The 24,230-nt window shown below is 39.6% G+C and overlaps 2 protein-coding genes across 2 annotated transcripts in view; one reads left to right on the forward strand and one right to left on the reverse strand.

Annotated features, from left to right (window-relative positions):
- itga4 (integrin alpha 4) overlaps positions 1 to 9,185 on the forward strand; it is a 34,297-nt gene extending 25,112 nt beyond the window's left edge. The window contains exons 18-28 of the mRNA XM_077215961.1: positions 780 to 927; positions 1,032 to 1,130; positions 1,216 to 1,292; positions 3,206 to 3,295; positions 3,386 to 3,473; positions 3,569 to 3,676; positions 4,830 to 4,955; positions 5,038 to 5,163; positions 5,653 to 5,751; positions 5,849 to 5,968; positions 6,656 to 9,185. Coding sequence (XP_077072076.1) covers positions 780 to 927; positions 1,032 to 1,130; positions 1,216 to 1,292; positions 3,206 to 3,295; positions 3,386 to 3,473; positions 3,569 to 3,676; positions 4,830 to 4,955; positions 5,038 to 5,163; positions 5,653 to 5,751; positions 5,849 to 5,968; positions 6,656 to 6,742 — 1,168 coding nt within the window. The 3' untranslated portion in view covers positions 6,743 to 9,185. The remainder of the gene's footprint in view (positions 1 to 779; positions 928 to 1,031; positions 1,131 to 1,215; positions 1,293 to 3,205; positions 3,296 to 3,385; positions 3,474 to 3,568; positions 3,677 to 4,829; positions 4,956 to 5,037; positions 5,164 to 5,652; positions 5,752 to 5,848; positions 5,969 to 6,655) is intronic.
- cerkl (CERK like autophagy regulator) overlaps positions 9,023 to 24,230 on the reverse strand; it is a 71,365-nt gene continuing 56,157 nt past the window's right edge. Inside the window, exons 10-13 of the mRNA XM_077215971.1 lie at positions 22,690 to 22,798; positions 11,801 to 11,897; positions 9,925 to 10,124; positions 9,023 to 9,356 (exon numbers count right to left, since the gene is read on the reverse strand). Of these exons, the coding sequence (XP_077072086.1) occupies positions 9,275 to 9,356; positions 9,925 to 10,124; positions 11,801 to 11,897; positions 22,690 to 22,798 (488 nt within the window). The 3' untranslated portion in view covers positions 9,023 to 9,274. The remainder of the gene's footprint in view (positions 9,357 to 9,924; positions 10,125 to 11,800; positions 11,898 to 22,689; positions 22,799 to 24,230) is intronic.

Here is a 24,230-nt window from a genome sequence, read left to right on the forward strand (position 1 = left end):
ACACTCTATTCCTTTAAATTCTAGAAAAATAAGTCTAGCAAATATTCTAAAATGAACTATATATATATATATATATATATATATAAACTAAGTATTCTTATATAAAATTTATTTAAAGAAATAATTAAAAATAAAAGAATTTAAAAAATGAAATTAAAAAAACCTTGAAAAACAATCAAGAGGAGTTGGTTGCAAAGACACTGAATATTTGCTTTTGCAAATATATTAACTTTAGTAACTTATACTATCTGTCAGGATTTTGAAATTTTACCTTAGATTGTCATACACATAATTTGATTTAATTATCTGTATGAAAATTTCAGTTTTGTTTACGTGTGAGCTTAATATATATATACCTTAGAAAAAAGCAGTTTATTTACACTAAACTTGGAGACATAAAATGTTTTTTTTAAACAAATATTGCAAATATTTACTAAAAGTATATTAGTTAATATTTTTTCTAACAGATATTGTTCTTCATTCATTTTAACTTTCAAAGTAGCTTATAAAATTGTGTAATATGTTGTCAAATATTGAACAGCTGTAAAGATTTTTGGCCAAAAATTTCAGCTGTTTTTGTCTTTGAAACAAAAAACCCCAAACATTTAAGTATTTTCAAATGAAGATGTTCAGTAGCCAAAGTCCATCCATCCATCCATCCATCCATCCGTGTCTTAACTTCACTCTGAGTCAACCTCACTGAATTATATGGACTAAAGAATGGATCAAATATGTATCAAATCTAAACTTTCAAATCTAAATGACTGTTTTCCCAACAGATCCTACATGAAAATGCCATATTTAGCTCTGGGTAATGGAAAAAGCTTCATGTTAAACACCACAATAGTCAACAGTGGAGATGATGCTTTTCTACCCAGACTTCATCTGAGGTTTCCCAGCAACCTGCATTTCATCAAAGTACTAGAGGTATTTTAATTTTGTCTCAGTAATTCTTGTTCAAATCGGTCTCAGATATCACTGGCAGCTTTTAGCTCATGATGTGCTTTAATATCATGACAATATTATTTCAGGAAGATAAATACATCAGCTGTGGAATTGCAGAGGAGGATAAAGTGGCCACCGGACTGGATTGCAATGTTGGAAATTTATACATCCCTCCTTTCTCAAAGGTAAATGTCTTAAGCAATGAAAGTAAATGAGTTTGTTGGTCCCCATGTCTTTTCGGAATATAAACGTCTCCTTTCTTTCTTCCAGCTCAACATCACATTTTTACTGGATGTGATGCAGAACAGCAGCGCTGGAGATCTTAGTATTAACATCAATGCTACGAGGTAAGAGATCCAGAGATCTCAGGAATTCATTACAATGGATGGTTTATACAAATGCATCTGAGCCAAATGTAAACATTTGTGGTGAACATCTTGCAACTGCGTAAACTTGTAAATTGATCATGAGAGCAAAAGACAAACAAAGGCATTAAACAGCACGTTCAAAGGTTTGGTGTGCTTTCAGTGTTACTATTAGAAACGAGAAAAACAGAGGAATGGATCTAAAGATGGATGTTTTACATAGCCTATGTAATGAGTTCCTGTAATGAAATCTCAGTGTATATTAGGGTTGTACTCCAATAATTAAAGTCCTTAAACATTTCCTCACGTAGAAAGATCTTTTGCACATATACAATGACCTCAAAAAGCATTTGGACTCTTAAAATACACTTAACATTTTTTCATTAGATAGGACAATATCAAACTAAGTGGCATCTGCAAACAAATGCTAATTTGTAACTGGTTTACATGTCCAGATAGTTTTTGGGGTCAGTGTATGTTTCTTCAATAGTGAACATTAACCAATCTAATGTCAAGTCAAGTCATCCTCATTTATATAGCGCTTTTAACAATGTAGATTGTTTCAAAGCAGCTTTACAGAGATAAACATATAATTTAAGGTAACAGAGATTGGTTTGGTTTTATAGTGGTTCTTGAAAAATGTTTTTTCCAGCTAAAGTTAGTTTTGATTGATTCACTTCCGTCTAAATGATCATTTGTTATTAAATTAGGGGCCGCTAAGACGACACCGTTCTCTCTAAACAGACTTTAAACGTGAACCTGTGATAGACGCTGATGGCGTTCACATGCGCATTAAGAATTGATTCTATGTGCGTTTGAATATATGTGCGCAGGTTTGTAATTCCTTACAAACCATGCCTAAACAAACTACTTGTCTTGTCTATAAATTTTGATGCAGAATTTTATTTTATCTTATCACTTTGGGTAGGTACGCGAACCGAAAAATTCCACAACGCTTTATCTGTAGAGTGGTATAGGGATCCTCCATAGGGAGAGGCTAGTTGGCACTTCAGCACTGCATTGTCATCGGGTCCAGGTGAAAGTCCTTCGTCAGATCTGGAAACGGCCTGGATCCGGCAGGCTGCGGGAAAACTTGGGATAATCAAAGACACTAAAATTAGCGTAGATGCCATTCTTATTATGATGTAACAAGTACATCAGGATTTGAGGGAAGTGTTCCCAGTTCCGGCTGACCTAATCTAAGCAGCCTAATATTGAATTATAGAAGTCTATAGAGTGTTATGTGAATGCTAGGTCAAAGAGATGTGTTATTAGTCTAGCTTTGAACTGACAGACTGTGTCTGCTTCCCGGACAATGTTAGGAAGATTGTTCCAAAGTTTTGGTGCTAAATAGGAAAAGGATCTACCGCCAGCAGTCGATTTAGATATTCTAGGTATTATCAACTGGCCGGAGTTTTGAGATCGCAATAGACGTGAAGGACTATAATGTGTTAAGAGCTCGCTTAAGTACTGGGGAGCTAAACCATTTAGTGCTTTGTAAGTAATCAGCAATATTTTAAAATTTATACGATGTTTAATAGGGAGCCAATGCAGTGTTGACAGAACCGGGCTAATATGGTCGTACTTCCTGGTTCTGGTAAGAACTCTAGCGGCTGCGTTTTGAACTAGCTGTAGTTTGTTTATTAAGCGTGCAGGGCAACCACCCAGTAGAGCATTACAATGATCTAGCCTTGATGTCATGAACGCATGAAATAGTTGTTCCGCATTTGTCAATGAGAGTATATGACTTAATTTAGAAATATTTTTAAGATGGAAAAATGCGGTTTTACAGACACTAGACACGTGACTTTCAAATGAAAGATTGGTATCAAAGAGCACACCCAGGTTCCTAACTGACGACGAAGACTTAACAGACTTAATGTGTGTTATTTCAGTGAAAGCTTTGAGAACACAGACCTTCGGCAAGACAACGTGGCTGTTCTTACGTTGCCCTTGAGATATGCAGTTGACCTCAATGTTCACGGGTAAGTTATCTGGCTTGCTTATGAATATGTGGATGTCGGAAGAATAACAGGCCAAATTACGGGACGCTTCTGTATTCCCTTCCTCTGCAGATTTGTCTCTCCGACTTCATTTCTGATCGGAGAACAAGAGTCTGTGCCGGTTGACTGCTATCCTGAGAAGTTCAATTACACATACAAGGTATTTTAGAGCTCATCAGACAGATAACTATGTCATTAAGCACTAATGAATCATTTAACATGATTCGTTTGGTTAAAATGTCTATTAACTTACAGGTGATGAATATGGGTCCTAGTAAAGCTCTTGATGCAAGAGTAAAGATCAGCTTGCCTCTGATGCTGGTGCCATACAAATACCAGTTAATCAGGATTACGGATTTACAGGTGAGATTTAAATATGCAAATATATATATATATATATATATATATATATATATATATATATATGTATGTATGGTTCATGTATTTATATGTAAATGTTTGGTGAAAGATTTTTTTTTAATGAATGAAATTCATACTTTTATTCAGCAAGGATGCATTAAATTGAACAAATATAATAAAGACGTTTATAATGTTACAAAGGTTTATATTTCAAAAAATGCTGTTCTTTTAAATTGTATTTATCAAAGAATCCTAAAAAAAAAGTATCACTGTTTCCACAAAAATATTAAGCTGCACAACTTTCAATATTTATAATAGTATAAAATATTATTCATATTCTAATAACATTTTTTGACATTCACTGGAGTAATGATGCTGAAAATTCAGCTTTACGTCACAGGAATAAATTACATTTCAAAATACACTGTATTTTTAAACAAATAAATGGAGCTTTGGTGAGCAGAAGAGACTTAATTTTTTTTTTTTAAATGTACCTTCAATTTTACTGGTGTATATTATATACAGTACACAGTATAATAAAGGTATAGCTTATCCAAAAAATAAAAAAATCTTATTTTATTCACCATTGTGTCAATCCAATCTTTTTTTTTTTTTTTTAAAGAGATGGTAGGCAGAATGTTTGTGTTTCTGCTTTCCAAACAGTGAAACTGGACTGTGATTTATGGTATAAGATGAAAAAGAACAAAAGAAGTTACATTTAAAAATTAAAAAAAACTTTTAGAGGTTTCATGGCATAGTTGACCATCAATGCCGTATCCCATATTGATAAACTTGATGCAAATTTGCATTAGTTCTCATGTGTCATGTGACGAATTGACATGTCATGTTTGAAAAACTCAGCCACTAAATTTGAGAGCTACAACAAGGAAAGATTATTAGTAGACAACAGCTTACATTTCATCTCTTCCTCACACAAAGCTTGATGGTATAAATCACAATTAACTTTCCCTGTACAGAAAAAAAAAGAACTTCTGACATTCTTGTATGTTTCATGGAATAAATAGATGAACTATTCCTACTAGTCATCTTAATGATAAGCATGTAACATAATTAGCTATAGTTTAGCTTATGCTGTACATCTATAAGTACAGATCTTTATCTTTACATAAACTTATATTGTTTTTTCATCTTGCAGACAACTCTTGGGCATTGCTTCCAGAGGAACGATACAGTTCAGATTATTGATGATTGTGACGTCCCGGAAGCTTCCTTTATTGAAGAACTTGTATTCTTTTTCTCCCCAAAAAGCAAGCGCATAATGGTATTTTAATAGTCACAGTAATGAGTTCTGGTGTGTTTCGTGTACATGTTATTGGAAGTTCTCATGCTCTGTTTTTCTACAGTTCTGTGCTCGTGAAGATAAGACCTGTAGGATGGTGGAGTGTCACTTCGGTGACTTGGAGGTTGGAAAAGAAGTTACCATCAATATGGAGGTGGAGCTCAACCCCAGGGTTCTCCAGATGAGTCCAGTGAGTGTTGGTTAGAGACATAGAGAAGGAGATAACCCACTTGTACAAAAAGAAATTGCAAGTTTGGGGTCAGAAAAGAAATTATTGCTTTTATTCAGCAAGGATGCATTCAATTGATCAATAAAGACATTTTATAATGTTACAAAAGATTTATATTTATGCATCATCATAGTTTTCACTTATCTATTAAGCAGCACAGTTTTTGTAACCTTACAATTGGCCAACAGTATTTTTTTTATTACACAGACCAAAAAAAAAAAAAAAACGAATTGCCAAATATGCCCACCATGTCATCCAGCTAGACTTTAAGCTTGGCCTGGCTGGGCCTCCTCCAATTATAGCCAATAAATGTTCCTCATAGACTACTGGATGTAGTAAATTAGTAAGGCAAACATAGTTTGACAGATGGATTACCTGAACTGTACCTGAACTGTTTGCCCAAAAGAGCAACTAAAACACATAACCTTGATGCATGTTTATTTCCTATAGGGCCGACACTCTATCATGATGATACAAGGCATGATTGACCTTATTTCACCAGTAAAGGATGCAAACAACATCCTACTAAAAGATGACATTTCTGCTAGAGTAAGTAGTCTGAAGCTCTAAAAGTGATGCATAATGAGATGCTGCATTTACAACCTTTTGTTGCTTGTTATTAACTCTAATGTTTGCAATGTTACAGGTATTCTTGGAGGCTCTGTACAGCCTTAAGCCTGTGGCAGTTGTGAAAATATTTCTAATAGTATCCAGTCTGATTGTTGGTCTGATCATTTTAGCACTGCTTGTTCTCACCCTCTGGAAGGTATGTATCACATATGAAATGTTCTCGAGTATGACGTATATTCAACTCGTGCAAGACTCTTCATCTTACAGGAATTAAGTACTAAGAGCATAGAAATCAATTCACTAAAGCTAGACCTGAAATATGTGAAGATATTACTTTTTAGAGATGCATCATCTCATAGAGGGTTTAACAGCATGCTGGGATTTACCGTGGTAAAACTATAGTGTAACTGTTACTGTCAGTACAGTAAAACTCTATTGGAGAAGTGGAGATACCATTAAAGCAGCGCTTTAATAACAAATCCACTGCCTTCAATGATAAACTTACTAAAGAATAATGTTAGACTTGTTTCTAAATTATCAGTACATGTGCACATTTTGCTGAATTTTTCAATGTTTCGTGTCATGAGCATTGCATTTTTAAGTATCAAGTTTAACTTTTAAAAACACATTGTTCTCTCAATTCCACCATGCTCCATTCAAGATTGGAGTTAAGAAACCTGATTGGTTTCTGGTAGACCTGAACCAGCCTTAAACCAGCTCAACTGAGCCTGAATAGTCATTCAGACAACCTACAATTTAGTAGATTTATCCCTACAAAGCAAATATACAAAAAGAAGACAAATCTTCAAAACAAGGCTTGTTGAGGTTGAAATTGAGAAGTGCTTTTGCTGATTGACAATAATACATCCTCTTCCTTTATTAGCTTGGATTCTTTGAGCGGAAGTTGAAGGATGAGAAGTTTAGACGAGACAGTTGGGACTATGTACCAAAGAAAGAGAGCACGTCATAATATGGGATTTGCACCACATACAAAACCAGTCAGAATGGAAGGGACAAGCCATGAAGACACCAAGAGCTGGACTCATGATAACCAACGGCCATTAACCGTAATGGCTGAAAACATTCATCACAAAGCGATGAAGACTGTGCACTTTAGAGAATGGGACATACTAATGTGCTCACGGACACGCACCGGGGCTGTCGTGCCGAGGGAGAAAAGGACTTCAGAATGTACTGTTGCTAGAGAACATTACGGCTCTGTTCCAAAACCTAGTGAGCAACCTATGTAGACAGCATTTTTAAAGTGTGAAGGTTGTTCCAAAAAGGTAGGAAGCATAAAGACACCTCCTCCTGACCAAATTCTAAGGCAGTGTGACAAAAGCATTGTGATGAACGGAGTCAAAGTGAGAGTGTTAATTATGAATATAATTTATTCCACACCAAAAAGTATTAAAAAATCAATCAAATTAAAATATCTAATAATATATGTACACTAATTTTTTTATTTTAATGCTTTTTTTAAATTATTCTCTTATGCTCCGCAGTGCTGCATTTATTTGATCAAACAACAGTAATATTGTGAAATATTATTACAATTTAAAATGACAATTTATCAGCTTCATTACTGCAGTCTTCGGTGTCACATGATCCTTCAGAAATCATTCTAGCATTCCAGATTTGGTGCTCAAGAAACATTCATTATTATTATCAATGTTGAAAAGAGTTGAGCTGCTTAATATTTTTGGGGAAACCATGATAATTGATTTTTTTTTTTTTGATGAATACAAAGTTCAAAAGAACAGCATTTAATTGAAAAGTAGTGTTTTTTAACATCATATTTATATAACTTTTGTTAGGCGCGATTAATCATGATTAATCGATTTGACGGCAACCTGCTAACATTAAAATCCAATTGAATCAATCGTGAGCCGAGGTTCTAACTGAGTTTTGGTGCCGTCTTAAAAAAACAGCTGCCTTTATAGACTGCATGGACGCCAAGGCAGCTCGCTAGGTTTTGGAACAGAACCTAATTTTTTCATCACAGGTTTGCCTACGATCACTGAACGTATTGGCTATTGGCCTGCTGTAAAGGAGAAATTGCACTGCTGTAGCTTTTCTTGCTAAGGTTATGCTTGTGTATCTCCGAAGAGAGACTCGCTTTTTTACACCCGCAAGTTAGCACACCCTCCACAGAGGTGACACAGGATCTTTCCGTTACCCTTCCTGAAACAGAACATTGCTGCGATAGGGGTTTTCACACCTTTGCATCACTGAGGTATCGGCGGTTCTCCTTGCAAAAAAAAAAGGACGAAATGACATGCATTCTCTCTCCTCCCGGACTCTCGCTGCTGAGTTCAATAGTTAGAAGTTGGAACGGAGACACCAGATGGAAGGAGCGAGTGTTTTCCGCTGTTCTGGCCGGGTGCCATGGAAACGGAGCAAAGGAGGCTGCTGTTGTGTGTCTGTACTCCGCTACAGAAAATTGATGAGATTGGCATGTGTCTGGCTTCCAGCCATTGCTTAAGAGTGTGTGTGTGTGTGTGTGTGTGTGTGTTTATTTTATATGGCGCAAATACACACAGCACCATCACCTCTCACGTGCCCGTCATTCAAAGATCCACTCATCCCCTGCCCCGTTGTCTGTTCAATTAGGAAATATTTTAGCTACGGGGGTTAATGAAAATGTTTACAAAAATAGCATCCAACAAGAATTAATCCAACAATAGGAGTTTGCAGAACAGCGAAAACTAAGCTGAAGCTATAAATGTGCACGGAAATATAAACAAAAATTCTATGCAATTACAAAGAAAATTGGTTTTTGAATTTTCAATCAAAGTTGGATGGTCTGATTTAATTTATTTACAAATCCTGATTATCATGCCAAATATGTCATCATATGCTGAATGATTTTTGGTGCTGTGTAATAAGAAACAAAGATGATGTTGATTAATTGTATGAATAAGGTTTTTAAAGATACACTTTTTTTTTTTTTTTTTTTTTTTACATTTTCAAATCCATTTTTCCCAAAAATGTGTGCACAAAAAAAGTCAGCTGATTTTGTCGGTGCCTGCCTGTAAGTGTGTGTTGGTGTATGAACGAGACCTGAAAGGATAGTAAGACCAAACAGTCCTGTCAGAATCAAAGATAAAAATGTGGGACATAATCTTTAGATTTGGGAAACCATATCAGATGGGTTGCTTGTCCGTGTTTTTATGACATAAAAGATACAAGTACAAAAGAAAAAAAACCTCTTCTGTTCAGGGACTAGCACATTGCTTTTTTATCAGTATTTTTAATAGATTAATGTTTTTATTTGTTTGTTTTTTTCACCTGTCTTTTAAAAAAATTGTTGTAAATTTTACTTTGGTTTAATTTAAATTCATATGCACTGGAATGTACCGTGTGTCCTTTTGTTTTTGCTCTGGCATAAAATGTTCTATATACATGTTAAAGCTTTGCTTTGTGCAATTTGTTCGTTCAGTTTCTCTTAGCTCCTCTACCATCAAGCACAATCTCTCTCTTTGTGTATGAGGTTGTGTGTTCAGATACAGCTGCATTTAACTGGCGACTCCTCCGCCTCCTCCACGTCGGCTCCAAAGAGTGTGAGGAGCTGCGGGTGAACCCTGGAAAATAAACAGGGCTGTCACTACATTTAAACATTACAAGGATTTATCTGAAATATGCACACATCCCTCCCTTTTTCTTAGAACCTCACACTGTTCTGTTTATTCTTCTGACACTCTTTCTGCAGCTTTAAGAAGATGAATTAGGAATGTTCTTATCAAGTGCTGCTTACATAATGTTTGTAGTGCCTTAAAACAACACAGCCTGCGCTTACACAGGTCATGTGAAGTTCAACCTGTGAAAGTATACAGTGGCTATCTTGACTACTGTTTTGCATAAATAGGGATTTGACTTATTCACTTATAAAATGGAAAGTTCTGACTTGGGCAACTTGTATGGTGCATTTGCCCATAAAATCTGCATATCTGTGCATCCGTAGGTTTTCGAATACAATATTATAATATGTGCAACCTAAAAAACAATGACACTCAAAGAATTTACTATGGTTAAGAGTCTGTTTTAGAGGCAACAGCTCCTCTTATCCATTGTGACATCACTGCAATACGCAACCTCTAATAATGGAGTTCTGCTGTACATCTGTCTTGATGATTGACTTGAGTGTCTCACCTGATCAGGAGTTCAGATGTGACCTCTAAGAGATCTCCGTCAATGTTCCAGGGGTATGTTCCTTCAGAGGAGATGATAGGCATTGTTTTTGAATCGCTCTCCTCGTTCTCCTCCAAGATGTCTTCAGCCCAGCTTCCCTGAGAGCGTGGCCGCAGCCTCACAGCCTTTACAGTGTGTGTCTCGATAAAAGAGAAACCAAACTGCAGAAGGATACAGAAGCATTATAGAAGTCGTCGATATATATATATATATATATATATAAAGAGTTCTGATATGTATATATATATATATATATATATATATATATATATATATATATATATATATATATATATATATATATATATATATATATATATATCAGAACTCTTCTGTCTGAGCTTTTAATATATGTTTTGTAATGTGCAGCTGTTTGCACTATTTATTTGAATCTGACTTATTGGAGGCTGTAGTTTAATGTTGGTCCACACGGAGGCAGTGATGAACAACTGATCCTCATCAGCCTGCTTCAGTTGTGTGTGTGTGTGTGTGTGTGTGTGTGTGTGTGTGTGTGTGTGTGTGTGTGTGTGTGTGTGTGTGCGTGAGAGAGAGAGAAAGAGAGAGAGAGAGAGAGAGAGAGAGAGAGAGAGAGAGAGAGAGAGAGAGAGAGTGACCTGGAGTGAACTTGGATACAGAACCAAGCCAGGACTGGGCTTTCAACACATCATATTGTATATCCTTTTATTAAGATAACCGTGTATGTCTGTCAAATTCTTGCTTAGAAGTCATTATAATACCTCACTGCAGAGATCTTATGTAAGTACCCTTTACTTTAAAAAAAAAAAAAAAAAAAAACTATGTATATTAGTGCTGCATGATTGTTCAACTGCATGATTTTTTTTCTTTTTTTTTCTGTTCTGTATCTTTGTGATGAGTTCACATACAAATTGATTTGACAGTGAATCTCACAAAAACATGACCAGGTCACTTTCACCCGTTTGAAATAAGGAAATTAAATTCTGTAAAAGAGTTGAGCCTGTACTTAGAACCAGTATTTATTTATTTAAAATGACATTTAAACAAAATCTCCCCTAAATTTTGATCATTGTAATGCATAAAGATGTTTTACATTTCAGTACTTTTTTAAAAACCCATTATTTTCAGTGAGTTTCATCAGATTCTCATTACTGTACTACAGTACAGTATATATATATATGTACAACAACAACAAAAAAACGCTTCTGTTCAGGGACTAGCACATTGGTTTTTTATCAGTATTTTTATATACGTATATATTTCACATTACAGTAATGTTTTTTAGACTTTACGGGTTAGAAATAGCCCATTTTCTTAATGCAAAGTTTAATTTCTTACATCTTTCTTTGATGTTGAGGCCAAATATGACCCAGACCTTTTTTTTCTTTGTGAGATTCAACCACTGATAAAATGCACTTGCCTTTCTACATTGCTTTCCTCATGTAAATGAAGTGAACACACACAAGCTCTTTTAAAATGGACAATACAGGCCTAATAGTACAGCACAGAGACCCTGAAATTGACACAGCTTTGCTCTGCAGCACAATGACAGGAAAGTGAAGTTTAGCAGTAGGTCAACCCCGTAACATACACAGATTATTTATAGAATGTGGGTTAACAAACATCTCTAGATTGGATTGCTTAAGAAAAAAGAAGAGACAGGCTCTGAAATGGGCTAATCTGTATTAGCCTGAAAAGTGTTTTGTGGGAAGCTGACAATCAGCGACTAATTTGACTTGACAGTATGCTAATTCTGCTTAAGCTCTGGAGGTTGTTAACTCTATTTGCGTGGGCTGGATTTCCTGTGTATCAGGCTGATGTGAGTTAAGAAAGTTCTCTGGCTTCGCACAGGTGACCTCACCTGGTTGTTTGTGCTGCCGTATCTCTTCAAGTGCTTGATGAATTCTGACCTGGATGTGTTGTCAACAACTATCAGCGCCATACTGCCATTGTTCAGCCTGTGGCAGACAGAAAATGTTCAAATTTGTTCAGCTTAGTTGTAAAAAAAATGTAATGCAAACTATTACTTATGTGCCTGCCGTTACACTGAGTCCGTGGCAAACATCATGATGAGAAACCCAATTCAACTTTATAATACGCCCATACACTTTTCATATGGTTAAGAGGTAATGAGAATTGTATAAACCAGTTTCTATTTTGTTTTACCACAGGTCTATAAATATATGTGGAGCACACTTGGACTGTCCCATATCTACACATCAGTGGACAATGTAAATGGGAGCTTCAAGGTAGAAATAGATCCAGACAGAATTAGATTTCCACTAAATTCAAACCTCTGTAATTATGTGCATAAAAATGAGAAAACTGCAATCCTCGATATTAAACAACTGAGGGTGAGTAAATGATGACAGAATTCTCATTTTTGGATGAGCTATCCCTTTAATTCAAAATAAATTCTCAGGAAGAAAATCTGTAGTCTGAAAGTATTTTATGAGCTATAATGCAATGCAACCAAACTAAATCGGTCCCAATCAAATTGTCTACATTGCAAGCACTTGAAAGCTTTGTTAATGTTAAAGGGATAGTTCACCCAAAAATGTTCTGTCATCAATAACTTCTAGTGAATTCATCGTGTTTAAAGGACCTTTAGATATTTTTAGAGCAGAAACAAACAAATGATTTCTTGCACTGAGAACCCTGTGACTCCCTAAAGATGGTGCTTCCGAGAAGCTGAGCTTAACTTGTGTCGCTCTCTAAATACAGGAAGGAGAGGGGGGTGTAGAGGCCTGTGGACAGATGCTCAGTCCTTAAGTCTAACCAGCCACTCCCTTTAATCAGAGTAATTATGTGCTGATTAGTCCAGTTAGGTGGCTTTGACCTTAGGAGTCTGATCCAACCACTGATTCCAATCTTTAGGATTACGATGGCCTAGTCTACCCGGCTTCACACACGAAACGCCCACGACATGGGCCAGAAAACAAGTCTGAAGACTCAGTTGGCCTTGCATGTTGCTGACACACTGACTTGGTCTCAAGGTTTTACTGTCCACACAGACATCAGCTACTGAGCCCATCTTACTTGCTTTAAGGACATATAGTCTGAAGGATTGAGGGCAGTGCTAAGTTTGGTCTCAGAACAAGATTTGGTGTCAGATTTGGGTGATGTGTTTAACAGAATCGCCACTGCGAGCGTCATGACAAGAACTAAGATCACTCCTTCTGTATTAATGAAATGGTTCACCCAAAAATGAAAAAAATCTGTCATTAATTACTCACCCTCACGTCGTTCCAAACCTGTAAGACTTTCGTTCATCTTCGGAACACAAATGAAGATCTTTTTGATGAAATCTGAGAGCTTTCTATCCCTCCATTGACAGCTGCGCAACTGCCACTTTGATGCTTCAAAAAGTTCATAAAGAGATCGTAAAACTAATCCATATGAATAGAGCGGTTTAGTCCACATTTTCTGAAGAGACTTGATCGCTTTATATCATGAACATATTGAATTTATGCTTTTTATTTATGATCAGCGCACATAAATAGAATCTCAACTGAACAAACCTCATTGGTTCTTACAGAAGCTCAAACGTGCTGCGTAAAGGTCCTTTCACACTGGACGCGATGTTGACGCACGAATAATTCGCGCAATGGTTTTATTTTTTGATCAGCTGTTTGTGTAATGAGTGCTTCCACACCGAACGCGAATTTGCTGCGGTGAAAAAACGACTTTTATTTTTTCCGCTTCGATGTCGATTTTTTTTTTTTTACTTTTGCGGCGACAGAAAAGGCTTCAGCCAATCACATACAAGGAATCAAAGGTGAAGCTGACGCTTTGGCCGCTCTGGCGTAGCAGCATTATGTGTGAGAGAAGAGAACTGTCACAACATGAAATGTAATCTAAAAACAAGCAATAGATTGAAACTAGAAACCTTTTATAATGACAGCATTTTTATATTGCCTATTCCGCATCTCAACGCACGCATACCCTATCATTTATGACATGACGTTATTTGCTTATAGGGACCAGTTACAAAAGAACGAGGCATGGGATAAAATAGCTGGGATAGTTGGTGTCTCCGGTAGTAGAGTGCGTGCTGATGATTTATAATATTTTTTGACTAGGAGGGAAATAATTGATTTTGAATATTTTCAACATTCATGGTTGTGTACAAAACAAAAAAAATTCGTTTTGTATGAATTGTATCTTAATTTTAATCAATGTTTCATCAACAAATTGCCTGGATTAATAAATAAGAAGCAAATATAGTACGCTAGACAATATAATTAGGACACGGAGGCGCCGGCGCGTGAACTGGAGCGCGTCTCATACCGAAAACTGACAGAAAACACTAGTTTATTAATAAACAATTCAAATGTTTAATGCATATCCTTACTTTGGCTGGTTCTTTGTGGCAAAGTTTTAGCTCCTTTACAAGATTAGCATACCCCCCTTCAGACTCTCTGTTCTTTAAGATTGGGTGCACACAAAACCTTCTTTTCTGTCTTTTAAAGAAAATGAAAAGCTCGTCTTCACTTGATGATGATGAAGTGTCCATGTTTTCTCAGCTGTCGGCGCGAAAGTTTTGGAATGTTGAAGCTCTGAACGTCGCAAATTCGCGTCGCGGCTGATGTGAATGGTTTTGACGCGAACTATTCGCTTTTCCGTTACGCGTCCGGTGTGTAAGGGCCATAACACGAGAACAAACCTCATTGGTTCTCGCACGTCAAGCGAACTTGCTTGAGCTTCCGCTTACCACAACTGATGTGTGTTAATGAATGTTTATATGTGAAAAAAAGTCTAAATTCAATCTGTTCATCATATAAAGAGATCGAGTCTCTTCAGAAAATTTGGACTAAACGCTCTATTCATATGGATTAGATTTATGATCTCTTTATGAACTTTTTGAAGCATCAAAGTGGTAGTTGTGTAGACTGTCAATTCAGGGAAAGAAAGCTCTCAGATTTCATTAAAAAGATTTTCATTTGTGTTCCAAAGATGAACGAAAGTCTTACGGGTTTGGAACGACATGAGGGTGAGTAATTAATGACAGAACATTTTTGGGTGAACTATCGCTTTAACATAAACAAAGCTTTCAGGTGCTTGCAAATGTAGAGAATTTGATTGAACATGGTGGGACCGATTTAGTTTGGTTGCATTGTGATCGTTTATAGTTTAGATTGAGTAGAACAGGTGCACTGATAAAGCACCACTAGTGCTGGTGAGTTTCCTAATGACGTTTATTATGGCAGATGAAAATCAGATACTTTTGCTAACAAGGATGATTTTAAAAACACAGGTGAGACAGATTATTTACAGCTTGTGTTCGTGCATGCAAATGTGCCATAATAAGAATGACTGGTGACTGCATCATGACTTATTGTTTTCCTTTATTAAATGGATATTGCAAGTTATTAAAGGTGCAATGTGTAATATTTCTGAGGATCTATTGACAGAAATGCAATATAAGATCCATAACTATGTTTTCAGTGGTGTATAAAGACCTTGCATAATGAACCGTTATGTTTTTATTACTTTAGAATGAGACATTTATATCTCCATAACCGCGGGCACCCCCTTCTATGGAGGTCGACATATTGTGTCGTCATGTTTCTACCATAGCCGACAGCGAACAAACAGGGCTACAGAGCGCATTTCGTCACTACCTTGAAAAACAAGTTTTCAGTGGTGTATAAAGAGACCTTACTTAATGAACCGTTATATTTGTATTACCTTAGAATTAGCAGTTTTACCGAATAATTAAGTAAACATAATTTCTTAATTTATCCTTGTAAAGAAACCTCATTGCTGAACTGGCTACTCTCTGCTGCCTCAGACGATGACATATTTTCCCACCGTAACTTTTGTTGGTTTCAATTCATAACCTCACCACTAGATGCCGCTAAAAATCACACACTGCACCTTTAATGAAACATATTTGCAGGTTAAAGCATTTCTTTCAAAGGTGTACAGTAGAAGACAGATGTAGATGGATCTAATTGTGTTGGCACCAGATTTAGCTTGTTCTAGTCAACACAAAATGAAAGTTGATGCTATTTACTATCATAATGCACATTGCTGGTCTTATTGTTCATGTCCGTTCTATGTTATTCCAATTTAAAAAAAATGTCTGTCAATAATTCTTCATAAAAAAGATTTTAGATTTCAATTTTGAAATCAGATCAATTTACGATGTACACTGCCATTCAAAAGGTTAAGGTCAGTAAGCAGTCACTCCTACTAGCCAACTTGGTGGGTTGAAATATATATATAATATATACATTTTTGTCAAAAGTGTTGTCAAAAATATTGATTTTTCAATAGATATCTATACTGAAATATCGTCTCAGGTTACGACTGTAACCTATGTTCCCTGAGAACAAGGAACGAGACAATACGTCAACGACGTTATGGGGAACGCCTCAGGCGTGACAGGTGTCTGAAATCACTATCAAATCACGTCAATCATATTGACCGGCGACAGCCCGTGAATCATTAGCGTGAATGATTAACGTGCGACCTGGAAGTATAAAGGGGCGCCTTGCACGCATGACAAATCACCTTATCGTCTGAAGGGACTGTACGGTAGGCAAGCCCCGAGGCATGGCAGGGAGACGTATTGTCTCGTTCCCTGTTCTCAGGGAACATAGGTTACAGTCGTAACCTGAGACGTTCCCTTTCGAAGGGAACTCAACAATACGTCAACGACGTTATGGGGAACGATATACCAACTCCGCCATGCTAAGGGGAGTGCATGCCAAGTGGCAGTAACAACTGTCAGAACCAGCAACTTCAAATGAAACGCTAGAACCACTCACCCTCAGGTCACACTGGGCTGTCAGTGACAGCATTCCCTACGGTCATAGCCCAAGCTACAGCCTCACAGAAAAACCTTCATAAATATGGTTAAATAAAAGGTCTACCTGGGCCGGCTCCGGGCCTGGGACCACAGCTTCCAATTAGAAGGGGTCCCTTCTAGGGAATGTGCCTAGGGAACCCGATGGAACCCCAGCCAGTCACTATTCAGGGGAACGTACTCACCCCGAAATGCCACCAGGACGGCCTGACCTGGCGTCAGTACATAGACACTTAGTCTGGCCAAATCCTGTCTGTCTGAAGACAGAGCCTCTGGACAACAAAGCCTTAAGAAAGGCATCCAACCCGAGGGACTGCGAAGCTGGCAGTGAACCACTCGGCCCGGATCTCAGAGACGGGATATCCCGGAGAGTATGACTCAGCATAGTGCTTTCCGACCCTTGCTAGCGAGGGGAGTTTCTCTACTCGATCCAAGGATCAACCCAGTGTCTGTGTTTCAAAACACTGAGGAGGCCTGTGAAGGCCTAAGGGCTGATCTAACTGGGAGGCCTCACGAGAGGCCTACGACCGTCTGACCAGACTCAGGAAGCCGCATGCTCATAGAGACCCTCGGTGAGGGGAGCACAAGGTCTGCCTGGTAGGCAAACCAGGCTGTAGGCAGAAAAGGTTCCGGGAGGGAACCAATAGCAGAGAATGAACACTTTAGCGAGCCAGGGCGCAAGCTCGCCTTCAGCAGCTGCATATTAAGGCTAGCTGAAACTGATAGCAAGAGACCACTAGCTTCATAAACCCAGCACCACTAGGGAACGTTACAGGGAGGCCCGGAGAGGCCTACTACCTGATAGCCAACGTAAGTGGGAATTCACCTTCAGGGAGGCACGTGAGGCCTACTACCTGATAACCACAGTATGTGGGGTGCTCACCTTCGGGGAGGCCCAGAGAGGCCTACTACCTGAAAACCACTACTACCTGATAACCACAGTACGTGGGAACTCACCTTCAGGGAGGCCCGGTGAGGCCTGCTACCCTACAACCACAGTATGTGGGGAGCTCACCTTCAGGGAGGCCTGGAGAGGCCTACTACCTGGTAACCACAAACTGTGGGAACTCACCTTCAGGGAGGCCTGGTGAGGCCTACTACCTGACCGTTCTCAATCAAGGAGGCCTGGAGGAGCCTACTACCTGATAATCACAGTATGTGGGAACTCACCTTCAGGGAGGCCTGGTGAGGCCTACTACCTTTGACAGCCAAAATATTTGGGAGCCCACATCCTAGGGAGGCCCAGAGCGGCCTACTACCTGACAGCCACAATATTTGGAAGCTCACATTCAGGGAGGCCCAGAGAGGCCTACTACCTGATAGCCAACGTAAGTGGGAATTCGCCTTCAGGGCGGCCGGGTGAGGCCTACTACCTGATAACCATCTTAAGTGGGAATTCACCTTCAGGGAGGCCTGAGTGGCCTACTACCTGATAACCACTGGTAGCTTTGAGCCCTGAGTCCGGGTGATAGTATAAGGTGGCCTGCTAAGGCAAGCCAGCTGGGGACTCGCCTATCAGGGAGGCCTGGTCGCGCCTACTAGCTAATAGCAAGTCATATTCTGCCATAAAGTACACTGTCGGGAACCATACTACACAAGCATAATTTACTAATGGGCTTCCAGTAGCGCTATAAGGTATGTCCCACAATGTTGGGACTCACCTCCGAGGAGGCCTGTTTAAGGCCTACTACCTATCAGTGAGTCAACTGCCCGAACCACCAAGGCCAACCATGTAAAGTGAGCTGGCCTACAGTGCCCTCTAGGGGGCTGTCCAATCAAGGAGGCCTGCTGAGGCCTACTACCTAATGGCCTTCGTTGGCAGAAAAACTGTTTACACAGCGCCTACAGCATCCTGGTGCCTAATCACATTTCCCATGGCAGTGTACTCCGCAAGAAAGCTAGCACCCTTAAAACAAGGGGAGTACAACATACGCCACTCTGCCTCAACGGAGGCCCCAGTTAGTCAGGGGCCTACCATCTATGCATGGGCGTCAGCTCAGGGCAATGCTCTGGCTTCAGGGGAGCGTACTTCGACCAAAGAAGAAGTGAAGCTTACTTCATACTCGACCCGAGCCATAGTGGTGCGAGGTAGGATAAAACAGAACTGGGAGTGAAGTGCTCAGACCTACCTGTATCACAGGGGAATACTAACACCTCACCCTGAGGTTACCAGGGTGCGGGCCTGCCAGCGGCTCTAGGGGTGACAGAAATGTATCTGTGCCCAACCTAGGGGAGTGGGGCTTGAATGAAAGCCAACCACCTACAACCTAGCGCTCGAGCAGTAGCTCAGCGAGGTGAGTGAAGCCTAAACTGGCGGCCTAAATCCGTAGGCCAGTACTGCACGGCAGGGTCGGGCAGGAAACCCAGTCTTCTTTGTGAAGCGAAAGATGGCCTAACCCTGCTCAGTAAAGACATATATACCACGGAGGCCTATTTGAGGCCTACCATGTCCTTATAAACCATCCTCTGCACCACGCTGCATTACTCTAGTCACCCCAGAATGCAGAGAAGGGGGCGGGCCTTGGCCAAACGACTCCCATGGGAGGAGGCTGTTTATACAGGGATGCTATAAACCTACATTCACAAAGTGAAGGGTCAGAGGAAGAAATGCTAAATTTTTTAGCAGAGTGCCTCTATTATCCCTGGCACAGCCTAGGCCAGCTACAGAGGCGGCCCTGGTGAGGGCCAGCCTGCAAGCATAGATCTATCTGAGGGCTCGGAGGAGCCACAGCCTTACTAAAGAATATAGTCTTTTTTTTAATCACAAAAAATACTCTTTGAAAAGACCAGCAGCTCACCTGCGGCGTGCAAAGTGAAGACTCGCCAGATAGTTCTTTACAAACCTGGGATCCGCCACTTTACATGCCTGAAAGGGGCGTTTCCACTAACCAAGCCTAGGTGGGCCATCAGAACATAGTTCTCATCATAGGCCCATCCCCAAGCCTGATGTTATGAACGCCTGGGGGTCAGAAGAGAGAGGGGAGATTTCGTGACCCTCCGGGGAGGTTATCCATTACCGACGCTGTGTGCGTTTGCGCTGGATAACCTCCCTCAAATCTCTTCTGTTGCGGGAGTCACGCCTTCTCTGCGACCTGCTCCTCAAGGGAGGGGGCGCACGAGAGGCGACACTGGCTCGCTGGCCCTGCCTACGGTCCTCAGACCGTGAAGGGCCAGGCCCTCCCGCTTGCCGGGGTACGGACGCGGATCTCAGCGGTATACAAGTTTTAAATGCTGCTGAGCGCGCCTTCGCCTCCCTGAACTTCCCCACCACCGCCTCTACGGAGGTGCCGAAGAGTTCGGAAGGCGAAACCGGCGAATCGAGGAGAAAGGCTTTTTCTTTCTCCCCGATGTCGGCTAGATTTAACCACAGATGCCTCTCCGTGGCCACCATCGCCGCCATCGACCGTCCGATCGCGGCACCGGTTTGCTTGGTAGCCCGGAGAGCCAGATCTGTGGTGCGGCGCAGCTCAGCCACCGCCTCAGGGGACATCCCTGCCCCCTGGTCGAGATCCCCCAGCAGGTCGGCCTGGTACGCCTGTAATACTGCCATGGTGTGCAGTGCAGCACCGGCCTGACCTGCTGCCGTGTAGGCTCTGCCATTCAAACGAGCCGTTGTTTTCAGCGATTTGGATGGCAGGGTTGGAGCTTTCAGTGTCGCTGCCCGCCCAGACATGAGCTAGTTAGCGAACGTCTCGTCAATGGGCGGCATTGACACGTACCCATACTCTCCGATCCCCTCCACATCAGCGAAACTGGCCCGCTGATGTAGGTGAATACGGGCAGAGTATGGGCTCTTCCATGCACTCTCGATCTCCGTATGGAGATCAGGAAGAAATGGAAGTCTCACCTGAGCTGGTGGTGTATGGCCGGGGAGAAACCGATCGTCGAGCCTACCGCGAGCGATCTCTCCTCTAGCGCGCTGCCAAGGCAGCTTCAGCCTGTTGGCAGCGCGCTCCATCACATCCACCAGCTCTGCATACACGGGGCAGGATGGCGGAGGAGGTTCAGGATCTACCTGCTCATAAACCTCCACAGCCATCTCCTGCGTGTCCTGAAGAGCATCAACTGCAGGTACAATCGGTGAGTAACCTTCCCCATCGACCTGCAGTTCGCCCTCGTCAGCCGTCGAATCATCTGAGAGGTTAACAGCCCTCTCGAGACGATCGACAAGCTCCATCTGTGAGCCCCATGATGTAAGTCGCCGATCGGCCTCAGCACGAGCGGGACCCGCACCACGAGGTCCAGACGCCGGACCCCCTTCACTCGAGAAGAGGGCCAGACGAGAGCGGAGCGTTTTAAGGGAAAAACGCTCGCAGTTCGCACAGAGGGTTCCCTCGAGAACCTCCCGTGCGTGCTCTTCACCCAAGCAAAAAACGCACAGCTCGTGTGTGTCGGCCGATGTCAGAAACCTCGGACACGGGTCGGCACACTTACGAAAACAATCTGCCTTAGCTGTGCGTTTCATCTTTCTCTTCGTAACTTGAACTTTCTCCTCGTAACTTGAATAGCGTTTTCAAACAAACAGTCCCTGAAGACGATGAGATGATTTGTCATGTGTGCAAGGCGCCCCTTTATACTTCCAGGTGGCACGTTAATCATTCACGCTAATGATTCACGGGCTGTCGCCGGTCAATATGATTGACGTGATTTGATAGTGATTTCAGACACCTGTCACGCCTGAGGCGTTCCCCATAACGTCGTTGACGTATTGTTGAGTTCCCTTCGAAAGGGAACTGAAATGCTTCCAATACTCATTTACCGCAGAATAGATACACGATACCAGCTGCACTTTCTCACTCTCTCATCTCTCCGACAGCGAGTTACACACAAACCCACCTCCCCTCACTCGCTCCTTTCATTTGCTCCGGAAGAATATTGTTGGTGTTGCAGGGCTTAAATTTCAGCATGGGATTGCGCTTATTGTGCATAATTTTACTCATTCCCGTAGATTTTGTGCTTTCACCCAAAGTGCGTGCACATAAAGCCGCCTCTCAGAACTAAATTTAGTTCTTTTTTGCTGCTTATTGCGCTTAAACAGTCAAATACACACAAAATAATGTAAAAATGCCGGTCTTGGTGGGTATTCACGTAAACAAAGTCAGTTATGTTTTAAATTAACGTAAACAGTTGAGAAAGAAAGCCCAGTATATATTCATTGATTTCTTGAAAAGTTACGTTCATGTTTATTGGCACAAAAATAATTCCATAAGTATAATGGATTCATGACAGCAGCCAGATAATATAAGAATATCAGTATAGCAGTTTTTCTCAATGGTATCGATGTCAAAATTATGGCCAGTCAAAATGCTGAGTGACAAGTAACTTGGAAAACTACTAGCCACAGTTGCTGATGAGCAAAGAAGTTAATGTTAAGCCCTGTGTTTTTTAAAGAAATGAATACTTTAATTCAGCAAGGATGCATTAAATTTATCAAAAGTGACAAACACTTGTACATTTTTACAATAAAATGTATATTTTAATTAAAAGCAGTTCTTTTGAACTTCCTATTAATAAAATAATCCAGTTGTAGCCTATATCACAAGAAAAAAAATCAGCATATTAGAATGATTTCTAAAGGATTATGTGACACTGACTGGAGTAATGATGCTGAAAAATCAGTTTTGCACCACAGGAATAAATTTCATTTTTAAATTAATTAAAATAGAAAACAGTTATTTTAAAAAATTGAATAATATTTCACAATATTACTGTTTTACTGTGTTTTTACATTAAATAAATGCAGCCTTGGTGAGCTTAAGAGACTTTTTTCAAAAAACAAAATCTTACTGACCCCAAACTTTTGAGCGGTAGTGTATAAAACGAAGCCTTGCCAATATTTATCATGTTATTTATCATATATCATTATGAAAGTAAAATGTGTTGACTTAAAATGTAAAACATCTTGGTTGTTGAGGTAGTGTGGAAGAGGTTCTGACCTGGTGTTTGGAGCCAGGCCCCTGGGGGCCATTGAACACAGGCAGGGAATAGCCATGATGCTGATATTCAGGTACAGGCCATGTCTGGTCTGCCAGGAGTCACCCTCACCTATTAAAACAGAGAGAGTTTTTCCATGTGTAAATAGTACTCATACTGTTGGTGCACTTGAATGTTTTTAATGTGAAAGCAGATCATAGAATAGCAGTTTGCATGGAAACACTTACTTTTATGACTATTACATAACATTATATTATGATATGCCTATTGTGTTTAATGATGATTCCTTATGAACTGTTATGGCTATTTTTTTTTAATGATGCTTACTTTTTTGACTACTCCAATATATGCCAATTATTTAAATGACACTTTTTGTCTACTACAATACATTACAATGCAATACAATACAATAGGTTACATTTTATAATTAGGTTCCCTTTGTTAATTTTAGTTAACATGGCCTAACAATGAAAAATACTCCTAAAGCTATATTCATCTTGGTTAATGTGCTTTTCAACATTAAATAATACATCATTAAAACCAAAAGTTGTATCTGTTTATATTATGTAATGAGCTGACATGAACCTGAGCTAACATGAACTAAGCTTTAAACAATTTACACTTGTAAATAATATTAACAAAGAAGTATAAATACTGTAGCAAATGTATTGCTCATTGTTAGTTTATTTTAGAAATGATTGTAAAGTTTTACCATAATATATTATATTATAAGTCTATTTTTTCTTTTTAGTGCACTGCATTGTCATCCAGACCACTGCTGAACTGATATGTATGAGCATTGGAACATGTAACTTTTCTTAGCGCTGATGGAGATGGACCAAAATAACCAATCAAAGTCATTTGTGATAACAGGAATTAATATATATATATATATATATATATATATATATATATATATATATATATATATGTGTACACTACACACATATACAGGTGCTGGTCATATAATTAGAATATCATCAAAAAGTTGATTTATTTCAGTAATTCCATTCAAAAAGTGAAATTTGGATATTGTATTCATTCATTATACACAGACTGGTATATTTTAAATGTTTATTTCATTTAATTGTGATGATTAAAAATGACAATTAATGAAAATCCTAAATTCAGCAATTCCGAAAATTAGAATATTACTTAAGACCAATACAAAAAAAAGGATTTTTAGAAATGTTGGTCAACTGAAAAGTATGAACATTTCAGCATGTACAGCAATCAATACTTAGTTGGGGCTCCTTTTGCCTGAATTACTGCAGCAATGCGGCGTGGCATGGAGTCGATCAGTCTCTGGCACTGCTCAGATGTGTTGAGAGCCAAGGTTGCTCTGATAGTGGCCTTCAGCTTCTTAGGTAGTTGGGTCTGGCATATCGCATCTTCCTCTTCACTATACCTCATAGATTTTCTATAAGGTTAAGGTCAGGCGAGTTTGCTGGCCAATTAAGAACAGGGATACCATGGTCCTTAAACCAGGTACTGGTAGCTTTGTAAGTCCTGTTGGAAAATGAAATCTGCATCTCCATAAAGT

Source organism: Siphateles boraxobius, unplaced genomic scaffold (genome assembly GCF_051911475.1).
Source record: "Siphateles boraxobius isolate OS27281-9 unplaced genomic scaffold, OSU_SipBor_1 7, whole genome shotgun sequence".
Classification (NCBI taxonomy): Eukaryota; Metazoa; Chordata; class Actinopteri; order Cypriniformes; family Leuciscidae; genus Siphateles; species Siphateles boraxobius.